Here is a 12,599-nt window from a genome sequence, read left to right on the forward strand (position 1 = left end):
ATACAAGAATAGCTGCGGACATACGCAGAGGGACGAACGCATGATCTCCTGGCAGAGATAAATACTACAATACTGTAATTGTACATGACACGTTTACACAAAAATCACCCCCCCCACCCCCTCAGAATCACAGATAATAAAAATCTATCTTGACTTATTGAAAAAGTATTGTTCAAGGGTTATTCACTCCGTTGGATGGACATGCTGTATGGACATGCTGTAAATAAGCTATTGCAACTTGTCTGGTTAAATAAAATAAAAACATTGAAGATAAAAATGGAGCACTCCCTCTGAGCATAAGTCGTGGATTAAACTCCACATTCTGGATCAATTCATTTTGACAAGCCCTTTACAGGCTAAATGACAGTGCAACACAGGAAAACCCTGCATCACCATCTTTATCATGTCATATCTGGTTTGAGGCTCTTTTATGTTTTCCCGCTCCCCTGACAACCCCCATCGATTTAGCTCTGTGTCGGTGCGCAAAACAGGCAGGCGGCCCACAGTGCCAGCTGGGTTTGACAGGGGCTGATGTGCTCCAGTGGAGCATATGAATTTGGCTTATTATTAACCTTCAGTCCTGCCAGGGCAGAGCGAGAGAGGGAACTCCTACAAGGATGTGAGATGACAAGGCTTCACGGAAAGCAATTGTGTGTTTTACTGGGGGGATCAGTGAGTCAGACTGTTAGACGTGTCACTGTCGGCGTGCAATGGCATGTCATACAGTATGTTTACACAGTAAGACTACGTATGGTTTATTTTTAGGGACAGATATACTGTATAACAATATGGACATATGTACACATGATAAGCAACACGGTTGTTTTAGTATTTTTAAATCATATCAGTCAGTTTCCTGTGTCTGTCCTTTGATCAAGTTACTAGACACCAAGATGGAAGTTTGATTCCCTTGCTTAGGGGCATAGAACCAGGAAACTACCTCACCTCTTGGCAACATCATCCAACTAATCAACTTAGATCTACTATTTTTGCCTTTTATGACATGCCCTTCCCCTGAATAGAAATGCTAGGGTTCATGTGGTTAACTAATCTTTAAAGAAAATACAATCTCTCTAATGACCTGACGCAGCCTTGCAAAAGCAGGGTGATGCTAAAAAACACTAGCCATCTTTCATTAGCTGTTCAGGCAGATGGTTTCAACCAGCTGTTTGGAGCAAGCCGAGTCTGAACAATATGATTTTGTCAAAACTTCCAGCATGATCTGAGCCACCCAAAGAGGAATACCCAGACGTACAGCTGCGAGAGCTCAGGGACAATATGATGAATGAACAATATCCTCTTTCCTGGAAGATATTATACATTGACCAATATTGGAGTGCTGGATATTGATTAAACAAAGAGGTGGGGAACAGAGAAGAGGAGGTAAAAGAGCTAATATATTTGTCCCTTTCACAAAGATTCTGATCCAAGACACATGTTTTTAGATCATGAGTGGTTAGTATTCAGATAGAAAACAGAAAATAACTTTCATCACCATTGCGTATGACTGGATTATGTGACTCTGTATCTCATCCATGGTGTCAGTTCCATATGATACGGTTCCCAGGTGCAGTCGCTTGAAGATCATCTCATTCTGCGTTAGAGTGCCTGCAGTGCAAGAAATAAATACAGAACAACACGTCACTTCATGCTTTCATTTAAGTTGAAGTACTGTACTTCAAATATCAACCCATCACTGTTGAATTTGATTGATTTTGTATATGTGTCATCATAACAAATAAGTGTTTTTAATTAAAATCCTGAATTTATTGCCACCATAGGTCTGAAGGTAGGTATGAAAACCTGCGATTTTGTCGATCAGTCAGTCAGTCACGCCTCCATAAAGGGTTGTCAGTCCATCACGCCTCCATATATGGCTGTCATTCCATCATGCCTCGTGACGTGACACACTCCAAAAATGGCCATCTCCATATATGAAGGTCACATCACTGACCTCATCAAACCCTGGATAGCCATACATGGAGAAGACTGGATCTTCACCTAGATCTGCATATTTGGAGCCGGCCAGCAACTCTACATCTCACCTCAAACCCTTAGATCTCCATATATGGAGCTGACTTGTTCTGACATTCCATATGTTGATTCCACCCCACCCGTCCTTCCTCTTCAATGTTTCCCTTTTGACTGATACCTGTCAATTCAAACTCTAGACGGGCCCGCCCCAAAGTTATAACAGGCCCGAAAATTAAGGCCCGGCCCTACCTGGGCCCTCATCAAACCCTGTACACTCAAGACACTGCCACCCTTAGATCTCCATATATGGAGCTGACCTGTTCTGACATTCCACATGTTGATCTGACCTCATCAAACCCTGTACACTCAAGACACGCTCCATATATGGCCAGTACAGAATTAATTCCATATGTTGATCTGACCCCCTAATGTCAAATCGCCAAAGCTCGCCCAGCAGTCTCCCGTCACCCAGGCGGATGTGTGCACGCAACCACACCCTTTAGTACGAGGTCGCTTTTCGCCCTCAGGGTGTCTTACTGGTACTACTATTGTAAGTACAGTACGTGTATACAGACACCGAGCCACCCACCCAGTAATGTCCTCAGTATCAATTGATCAATTTGTAAGTAACTCCAGGAGTGTATAAATGTAATCAACCTTACGGGTTAATTTGGTTACATTTGTACATTTCGCCTTTATTTTATATTTTTTATAGAGGGACATACAGTAGGCAGACAGGAAATGGGGGAGAGAGATGGGGGAGTGATATGCAGTAAAGGCCGTCGGGATCGGGAGTCGAACCCGCGCACACTGCCAGACTCGGACTACCGGCCAAAGTGCCTGGACCGCTGAGCCACGGCCCAGGTACATTTCCCAGAGTTAAACTAACACTTAAGATTCTACAGTGCACCAAAATACAGAAAAAGCTCAAAAGAGCAGCCGAATGTCTAAATGTCCAATGCATCATGAGACACGCAAAGGGGGTGGGGGGGTGTTGGGGTGACTGCCGTCTCATTGAACTAATCTAATTACCCATATGGGTTCCCTGTCCTCTCTAACTAACAGACAAGACGCATCACCGCATAGAAAGAGACCGAGTGAGCGCTCAGACTACTAGCGAAAAAGAACGAAAAAAGGATTGCGATTGAAAATGGGGCCAATGGCCTCGTTTAATGGATGTTGGTTGCCAGAATGTGTATTGATAGAGCATAAACCTGATTAGAGAGCATCTACCTTCCAATAACATTACAGCCACAGGGTTATCCAATTCTAATGGATTGATTGTTTGTTCCTCTTTTCCATGTGCTTAACTATCAACGTGGATAAATAGGCTCTGAAGCCAATCTATTCCCCACCTAGACCACGCCAGGCCGAGACAAAGAAGCATGCGGAGACCACCATGGGAGTTTATCACAGCGATACAATGTCTGACATTAGGGAAAGAAATGCTCGTTTGTTACCTGCGCATCAGGTCATCAAGTGAAATAAGCCAAGTGTAGGGTGGGCCTGAATGTCACGTTAATTCTGTGGGGTTTTGGAAATGTTACACATCCTGATGGATGGAGAAGTACGATAGATCTGTTACTTGTACCGTAAAAGGGTGATGTGGTTCTGAAGCCCATTTCAGAATAACATTGTACTAGGTCATGTCATAAACTTTCAACTGTTTTCATTTCACTGTTCATTATTTTTATCCCAAATAAGTCATTGTTATGCCAATTCCCCCATGTCCCTGTCACTGTCTAATGTCTGTTCTTGGGGAGGGTGTAGAGTAGACAACCACTTCTCCTCTGATATACAGTATGTGACCTCGCCAGCTGCTTCTTTTCAACAGACAATGAGGACTGAAGAGTTTAGGCATAACATATTCATCTTTCCCAGTTCTGGTCCCTGCTGAACAGACGCCCCGACCAATTGGAAAGCCTGGCAAAGCTGTAGGCACTATAGAGGAATCAAACACCAGTTTCCAGTCTCCATGGTGGTGGGCAGGAGCTTTACCCCTGCACCACCTGGAAACACATTTGGTTTATGAACCTGTGGTCCTAATAATAGAAATCTATATGGTGTCCTTTGTTCATCAGTCGACTTTGGGGCTTAATCAGGAGTTTGGCCAGGACTAGACTGAGTTGTGGACATTGCTCTTGCCTTTATGTTTTTATGTATGTAATTCTGTTTTCTTTTCTGTTCGCTGTGTTATGTCAAATGTGTGTAAATGTGTTGCATACAAGGCCACTGGGTCGCAACTCGCAAGACAAATTTCAGTGCAAACTGACAATAAAGTACTATATCATATAAATCTCATAATTTTCAATATGTCAATAGCAGCATAAGTCCCTCTACATAATCTGCTCACTAAGAAGTGAATGTATTGATTCAGTGTTCTCCTACCTGTTTTGTCCGTCAGCAGGTAGACTAGTCTGCCCAGTTCTTCAGGGATGGTGCTGGTCCGAACGACGGTACCAGGGATGTTCTCGTCCTTCATGATCATCCAGCCGTAGGCAGACTTCCCCATGTCCAGGTTGACACGCAGGCTGGATGCACAAAGTGACAAGTATAAGCTTATTTTAAACCTAAAACTAAAATTAAGTAGTGGTTGTGGTCATGGAATTAACTTAACAACCATCAACAATTGACCATACTGTATTCACACAGCTCCCTGAACGATGTACAATATTGGGTGATTCTTCAAAGGTTAGTGAAAAACACCCGCAGTCAAAGGGGGATTAAGATTAATTAATTCCACAAGCAATTTGTTAAGAGTAAAATTTCCAAAGCGTTAATTTGATTAATTTAATTTCTTGGCTAGTGTATTTATGTGTATTTCCAATGAATGTTTGAAATGCATGATTTCTTTAAAAATAATGACAGATGGTGGAAGAATGAGCTGAAATGGAATTTCAAAATAGAGAAAGAAAGAATAACTTAAACGGTCATATATAACATAATACCTGATAGGAATGATGTAGGAGAACAGTACGACAAATCGGAATAGGTTCCGGAACCATGGACCCACAAATCCCTGCACTGCTACCATGACAACAGACAAGACCACCTGGGCCAGGAACAGGGCCTTGGTGAGTCGGTTCAACTCCAAGTCCAGTAGGCCAACCTGAAGGGATGAGAGGTCAGACGTCAGGACACCTTTTACCTTTTATTCGGGGACTCTCAACCGTAGGGAAATTGAGATGAAGAACAAGGGGAGGGATTCAATCCCAGGTCAGGAAGGGGTAACATGTGGCAACAGACACACTACATATTATCTGTGGACACATGATGAGTAAAATGTTTGATTCATTGTATATTCCAACTGTTTAACAACAGTTGTCTTTGCCTTCAAAGTTAATAAACTTACATTGCTAGGCAAAGACTACAAAAATGTACAAATGTTTTTCTCGGCAGCAAAGCGTGAAAGACATTTGTTTATTATGGTTCTTTCTCCTGGTAAAAAAAACAAACTAAATCACTGTCACACTCCCTGAACACCAACAGCTGGTCAAAAGGGCTTGAATGTGGAAAAGTTCCCATATTGAGATAACCCTATTAAAAAAAGCACCAGGGTCAGAGTTTTCTTCTTCAGTTTTCGAGTACAGCTCCCATCCAATGAAGGATGTGGGAAAATAATGTCAAGGCAAAAGAGGAGCGCTTCCCCTCTCCTTGGCAGTGTTTGCAGCGAAGGCCCAAACACAGAGGCCTTTCATCTGACACACCACGCTTAGGAAAACACCAAAACATAACATCTCCCCCCACTTAAATAAAAGGAACGTCTCTGAAAAGGAGGGGAGGGGAGTGAACACGTATCAAAAGCAGAAAGGAGAATTCCTCCGTTGCCTGCAGCCCCGGTCAGCCAGCCCCCCCAACGTTCCCCAGAGAGCTGGGAGAGTGACTGATTTATCAGTCGCTGTTCAAACTCACTCAGTAGCAGAGCAAGGGGGGAAAGGGGTGGAGAGTAAGAGATGGAGTTGGGAGGGCACCTCTCCCCATCCTGGTCTGGTGCCTCGCTACATGGTTCATGCTTGAGGTATTGAGAAAAATAGGGGGTTTGCTAGGATTAAAACGAAGAAAAATTAAGACAGAGAGAACAGTGCCATGCCTGAAAAACAGGGCGATCCCCTTTTTGCATGAACAATGGCCGGTCCAAATTTTCCTAGGCTCTTTGCTGAGGTCCGAGGATCAGATGAAGTCATTATTCATTCAGACAAGGAGAAAAAAAGGACTCAATTACCTCAACCTAAAGATGCTATCAATGAATAAAAGTGCATATTTTAGCCCATTTATCCCACGACTCATTAAAAGTTAAAGGAATGAGTCAATGTCTCTGTGCCGCTAGTATTTTTACGCATGTGTGTGAACTCAGATGAAGAATCACTGCCGTGGGCCATGAATATATTAAAGTTAAAACCTTGTGAGAGAGAATCAAAAAGATCTGTGAAATAACTATTGATTCAAGGTGTTGTAAGAATGTGACGAAAATCTGAGGAGATCAGAATTATCACAACTAAGTCAAACATCAAACAGTCAATCTATGCTTAAGAATAGCTTCTGGCCGAATAACATTGTCCTGTCTCTTTACTTTGAAGGCGGTCTGTCTAACAATATTGAGACAAAGAGTGAATCTATTCTTGACGCTCCATAGGATAGATCAAGTGCAGGCATTGTCCTGGCCGGTGTCACAACAGATTATATGAGGCCAAAACATTCTTGTGACTTTAGCCGCACTGTATTGACTTTCTCCACACAATCTCCAGTCGCAGTATTGGCACTTCTGACATCATCTCCTTGAAATATTGAATTCCTCTCAGCCACGGAGCTTATACAAAACGCTGCTGCCCCCGAACCCCACACCCACAACCCACTGCCGTTCGACCGGCCACATCAGCATTCTTATTAAAAGACACTCGTGTCGTGTAAAGACAAAACAAATAAATAAATAAAGTAATGCACCGCAGTCATGCGCCTGTGTCACTGCACAACCATGAGAGCTTTAGAACAGTAGACAAGGTACGTGCAAAACTTTATCAATGTCATAGTATGGGCAGGGATAGTCTTACAAAATTGCCAAAACAGTACCATCCAGATCTCGAACACAACCTCCCTCTATCCTACTCTATCAGATGACCTGTATCTATCAGAACTGACGATCTTCCACGTAAAATCTTATATTTACGCAGTAGCACATTTTCATTAATCTCCTTGCAATCTGGGGGACAAAACGCTCGATGGGGATTCTGCGGGATTAACTTTCGGACTGAAAATGTCATTTAAATCCTCGGTTAGTTAATTTCCCTCTTGGTTAATTAGCGTCTGCCAGCGACCTTTTGCATTGACAGGTCCAACTTTATCTGGAAAGTCAAGGTTAAAAAACCACCTCACCAAAGTGATTGATTAGTGATTAGAGACAAGGGGGAGAGAGGGAGAGAGAGAGAGAGAGGGGGGGGCAGCAAGAAAACTTTTGAGTGGGCTACCGTGCTATATAGAAAAATCTTCAGTCAGTGTTTGTTTAACGCTTACATTTGTACACTGTAAGAATTACAAATAGATAAATTAACATGCTTAAAAAAATGTAAGCCTTATACCAGGCATAGCTTCAGTTGCATTTCAAAGGCATTTTTAGGCAAACACCATGTAATCAACCCAAAACTATGAACATGGTGTAAATGCAATCTATACTGTAAAAGCTAATTGAAAAAAAAAGTGTAAAAACCATTATGGGAAAAGAAACATTGTGTAGTGCAGCAGTACTAGTATTGCATTTAGAGCATCTGTGTTATCAGGGTTTTGAGGTATTTTGGTCATATACATATGCCAATAGTTTGCGAGGTGATTAAAAGTTGTGTCATACCCTTTCCTGTGGTTTGTTATCACATCCTTGGTTAATCATGTGAAAATTAATCATGTGAAAAACAGTCTTACATTCATTGTATTTGTGAACAATGCTCATGGAATCACAGAGGGTTGTGACTGTCTTTGTCTATAGGTAGCAAAACAAAAAGGTTTTCACCTTGTTCTTGGCGGAGGACGTGTTCAGTACACTCCTGGTCTCTTTGCCTGTGTAGATCACCACCCCTATCACTGTGCCTGCCAAGGACGGAGACAAGGAAAGTAATGCTGCTCATTAACTGGACCCCACACACACACACCTCGCTCTCTTTCTCTCTCTCACACACACACACACACACACACACACACAGTCAATTAAGATGAACTGCATGAGAAGAAACACAATAAGGCTGAGGCAGCTCTCCTTCATAGCCACTCAACCCAACAGTCAGGCACAACTTAAATACGTTTAGGCTCCCAGACCTTCAACCCATCCCATGGAAGCTCATAAAACCAGATCAATATGCTACTACCTTTATTTGCCAATTCATTAAGGTGGCCTTATTACAAAGGAGTAATGAGTCATTAATATTAAACAAGCTTAATGGGGGAGTAAGGGTACTAATAAAATACAGACCCTGGAATCCCCAAACGAGAAGAGAAGAGAAGAGAAGAGAAGAGAAGAGAAGAGAAGAGAAGAGAAGAGAAGAGAAGAGAAGAGAAGAGAAGAGAAGAATTTTAAAGTAACTACTAAGTAATGAATCATTCCCTTTGACTCCCAACTCGGTGTAAAAAAATGAAAACATGTGACAAATGGTCTGTGTCACAGCATGGTGATGCCTTTTCATTTAAACATGCGAACAACTGAGCCTCTTGTCACAGCTGGACGCACACGGTTCATAAGAGAATGAATCCAATAGCGATCCAGACCATTCAGAGTAATAGGCACAGAACACCACTGTGAACATTATCAGGTGTCCTTCAAGGAGACAGTTGTAGAGGACAATGACACTCTCAACCAAAGGATGATGTCAGGTGTTCAAGTCAGACCCAGAGTTTGTGTGTAACACAGAGAGCGATTGAGTGTGTGTGTATGTGTGCCAAAGAAAAAGAGAGTAGTGTGTGTGTGTGTGTGTGTGTGTGTGTGTGTGTGTGTGTGTGTGTGTGTGTGTGTGTGTGTTGGTCAAGGTCAGGCCAGGGTGGAGTGGGACACCGCAAATCAATGGTGTGGCCATCGCTGTGAGTGTCGCACACTCTCAACTGACACAAGCGTTCTGTGGGGAATCGCTTAGCGGTAGTTAAAAGAGGAGGATTACCTCAACCGTACATTTTGGAGAGTTTTTCCAAAGTGCGGATAGTCGTTTCAGGGCCAACCTCCATCAAGGTTTAATGTCATGGGACTGGACAGTAAAGGGTATCTACACAGCTTGAATGTCGCAGTCGCTAGTCAGAATTATTTTAATCATCAGTACAATAAATGAACAGTGTTGATGAGATTGGTGTGAAGCTTGCCTATACCGGCCCAGGCCGTAGCGTAACGGTCTGGGCACCGGACTGGTAATCCAGTCGCAGTGTGCCGCGGGTTCGACTCCCGGACCCGACACGGCCTTTACTGCATGTCATCCCCCCATCTCTCTCCCGTTTCCTGTCAGCCTACTGTCTGTCCCTTCAAAAATCAATAAAAGGCGTAAGCCGCAAAAAAAAAAATAAATAAAAAAAATAAAAAAAGCTTGCCTATACCTTTCAGGTCCACACTACATACGGTATTCACACATGCCACAAACAGGAACAGGAAAATTAGGGATTATCAACGTACGCTGGATGACTAAAATATAGTTGCAGTGAATTTCTTACCAGTTTTATGACGGAACAATAAAGTGCCACTTAACCCGTACTGTATACACTTCACTGTACTACAGAAAGTGAAAGTAGATAATCTCAAAAGTACCAAGACATCGCATTACAATGTGTTGTGGATTTGTAGATCAATTTTTTCAAACCTACAGTATTTAAGTCTATTTGTATAGAACATTTCAACACAAGACAATTAAAATAGCTTTTCACAAAACATCAAGCATCAAAACTGCCCTGCCCTGCCTTGCTTTACATTTTATGATGCTTCCTGGGTGCCAGGGTCCACATTTATGGACCTAAAATGAATGTTAGCCAATTTACTTTGCATTTACTGTACTTACCAGATGCAACAACTGTGCTGGCCCAAAGCGTGTTCTCAATACTTAGGCTCTCGTGGATATGAGGGTCACTGTCTTCCTGCAGAGAATAGCCACACAAAAAGAGTTTCTTATTTCATTCTCAATTATGCTGTTATTTTGAGGTATTCCAAATGTACTTCATAATTCCTAGTATGTTATGTATATACTGTAAGTCAACATCTATTTGGCAAATGTTTGTAACATACTACAGTATTATACCGTAGCAAACTGTTTATGGTCTATAACAAACCAAGTTTAATTTATCATGACTAGATGGGATTGGGGCAAGCATGAAGCTTGAACACTTGCAACCTTTACTTGTGTATCATTAATATCCAGAACAAGCACCTGACACTACAAATACTGCCATAGCAATGTGGTACCGCACATCCTTTATCAATACAACTCCCACTAGATCAGATTCTGGGTGGAGATACAGGCTGCCTTTTTAAAAACAGCATAGAGAAGAGTGAGCAGAGATTTCAGTGATAAATAAACCCCTGGAGAGCATCTTGTTTCACCCCCCACTACACACGCACTTAACCAACCCAGCTCCCTTCCCCTCTTAAATAAAGACAAATGCTGAAAATGGCTTGAGTCAAGACTGCAGAGTTACGGGTTCCAGTTTCGTCTCAAATTGCCAGCCTGATATGATAATTATGATACCTAAGCACCCACATCCTGTCAATCCCACTAAAACATGGGAAGAGGAGCATGAAGAATAAATGGCAGGTTTGCAGAATGCTTGACCGCCCCGACATTGGCATTGTACCAAGGCTCGCCTCTCATAAATGCTGAATGCAGAGCGGGAGGGAGGCAGTCAGGGAGCAAAGACGCACAACTGGCAAGATCACTCTCAAGGAAGGAAGACGAAAGAGACGGCGAGAGAAAAAGAAAGACATAAGAGACAAAAAAGAACACGGAAAACTAAAATCCTCATAAATAAGGTATGTTCATTTGCTGCGGGTCTGTGGGAACCTAGCCCCCCCCGGTCTCATCCACACCCCAACCCCCGTCCTGCTCGGACTAAAAGCACACGTTATGCAAAAAGAAGGCCGCGGAGGATGAATGAGAAGGAGGAAGTGCTCGCTCACTAAGCCTGGTGTGTGGCCAAGAGTGAAGACCAGCCACAAAGCCCGTCTTTGTACTGGGGCTCTCCTCTCCGTGGGGGCCACGCTAATCTGCTATTAATAAAAAAAAAGGAAAAAAGAAAATTCACTGAGCAAAGAGAAGGCATGGATGGAGCGACGGAGCTGGAAGGGACCTGCCTGTGATGTAAGAGGCCGGCCTGCAGGAGATAGCGGAAACCCAACAAAGAGAGACGGACACACACAGCCCTCATTGTTGCCGTTCGTCGACACATTGCGGTGGTACGCATCAGTCATGTCAATTTCTAATTTCGATCAATTTGATGAAGAATTAAAAAATGATGTGTGTTTTAAGAATTGTTCTTTTCCTGGTGAGGAGTGTGTTTTAAGAATTGTTCTTTTCCCGGTGAGGAGAAGAACATATCAGTCAGTCACTCTACCCTGGTGAAGTTTCCCTCGAAGCTGTGGATGTCCAGCTGGGGCTTCTGAGCATAGACATAGGCGCTGATGGAGAAGAGGTCCTAAGGGACAATGGGAAATGAGAGATGAGTGTTCAATAGCGATCACTGATCATTTAAAGCAGAAGTAAACAATACGCATCCACAAATTGCAAGAGTTGGCAACAGGAGGTAAATTCAAACCTTTGCCTGATTTATTAGCTCATAACATTTGGCAATGTAGGGTTTTTGACTTTTTGTTGGTGAATCCTGTATGCATATTTTTCCATGTAGTCATGCCAAAGGAGATGGGTTTGAATTAGAGGGGAAATGGAGCAGTATCAAAACAATTCCTTCAGCCAATACAAACACGAGAGACATATGACATCACTCTACCATCATCTCATTCCTACTGTTATCAAAATGTGTCAGACTGCAGTTATAACGCTGTCAAGCATTGAACACCTAACACCAGCTCTCACTCCCAAGTGGCACAACAAAAATTGATTGTAAATATTAAATTATTCAGCCAGGCAGGCAGCCTCTGCAGCACCAGGCGGCCCTCAGTCATGCTCAGATAGTGTAGTGCTGGTGAGAACATGGGCAAAGTGGTTTAGAGTTGGAGCGGGGGGGGAGGGGGGATAATTTTACTGGGCCCCCAATGGAGAATAAGGTTGCTCCAACCCCTTACTGATGACAGAATAAAAAGACATGACAGAACCGTGTTAGGTGCAGAGACATGGACAGAGATTTGACATTTCTGTTTCACTAGTGCTTCTATTTGGGCTTAAATTTAATGTAATGTGACAATATTGATTATCCCGTCTTCATTTTGCAAATGAGCAAAAGGGGACACAAGTACAAGTACAAGCAGTTATCATGAATTTAATTTAAAAAAATAACAATAATACAAAATGTCCATACAAAAATCTGTGATTTTTGTATGGAAAGGTTATGAAGTTCAATAGAACCCATTCAAATTTACAAGATATGCTTAACAACTCTATGGATCCAACATGGATGGTATTATTTCCCTGGATATCACAATGACCGCATATCCTTGTATAGAT

General features: G+C 42.6%; 1 protein-coding gene across 4 annotated transcripts in view; it reads right to left on the reverse strand.

Annotated features, from left to right (window-relative positions):
• Window positions 1-12,599, reverse strand: part of atp9b (ATPase phospholipid transporting 9B) — a gene marked incomplete at its 5' end in the record, with an annotated part of 52,991 nt that overhangs the window by 21,147 nt on the left and 19,245 nt on the right. For 3 of the 4 annotated variants that reach the window (XM_083764194.1, XM_083764193.1, XM_083764195.1), the window contains 6 exons: window positions 1,496-1,608; window positions 4,363-4,505; window positions 4,923-5,083; window positions 7,973-8,049; window positions 9,987-10,062; window positions 11,533-11,613. In XM_083764194.1, coding sequence (XP_083620320.1) covers window positions 1,496-1,608; window positions 4,363-4,505; window positions 4,923-5,083; window positions 7,973-8,049; window positions 9,987-10,062; window positions 11,533-11,613 — 651 coding nt within the window. The remainder of the gene's footprint in view (window positions 1-1,495; window positions 1,609-4,362; window positions 4,506-4,922; window positions 5,084-7,972; window positions 8,050-9,986; window positions 10,063-11,532; window positions 11,614-12,599) is intronic. The other variant, XM_083764196.1, reaches the window with a different exon arrangement.

Source organism: Protomyctophum parallelum (genome assembly GCF_964188405.1).
Source record: "Protomyctophum parallelum genome assembly, chromosome: 1".
NCBI lineage: Eukaryota > Metazoa > Chordata > Actinopteri > Myctophiformes > Myctophidae > Protomyctophum > Protomyctophum parallelum.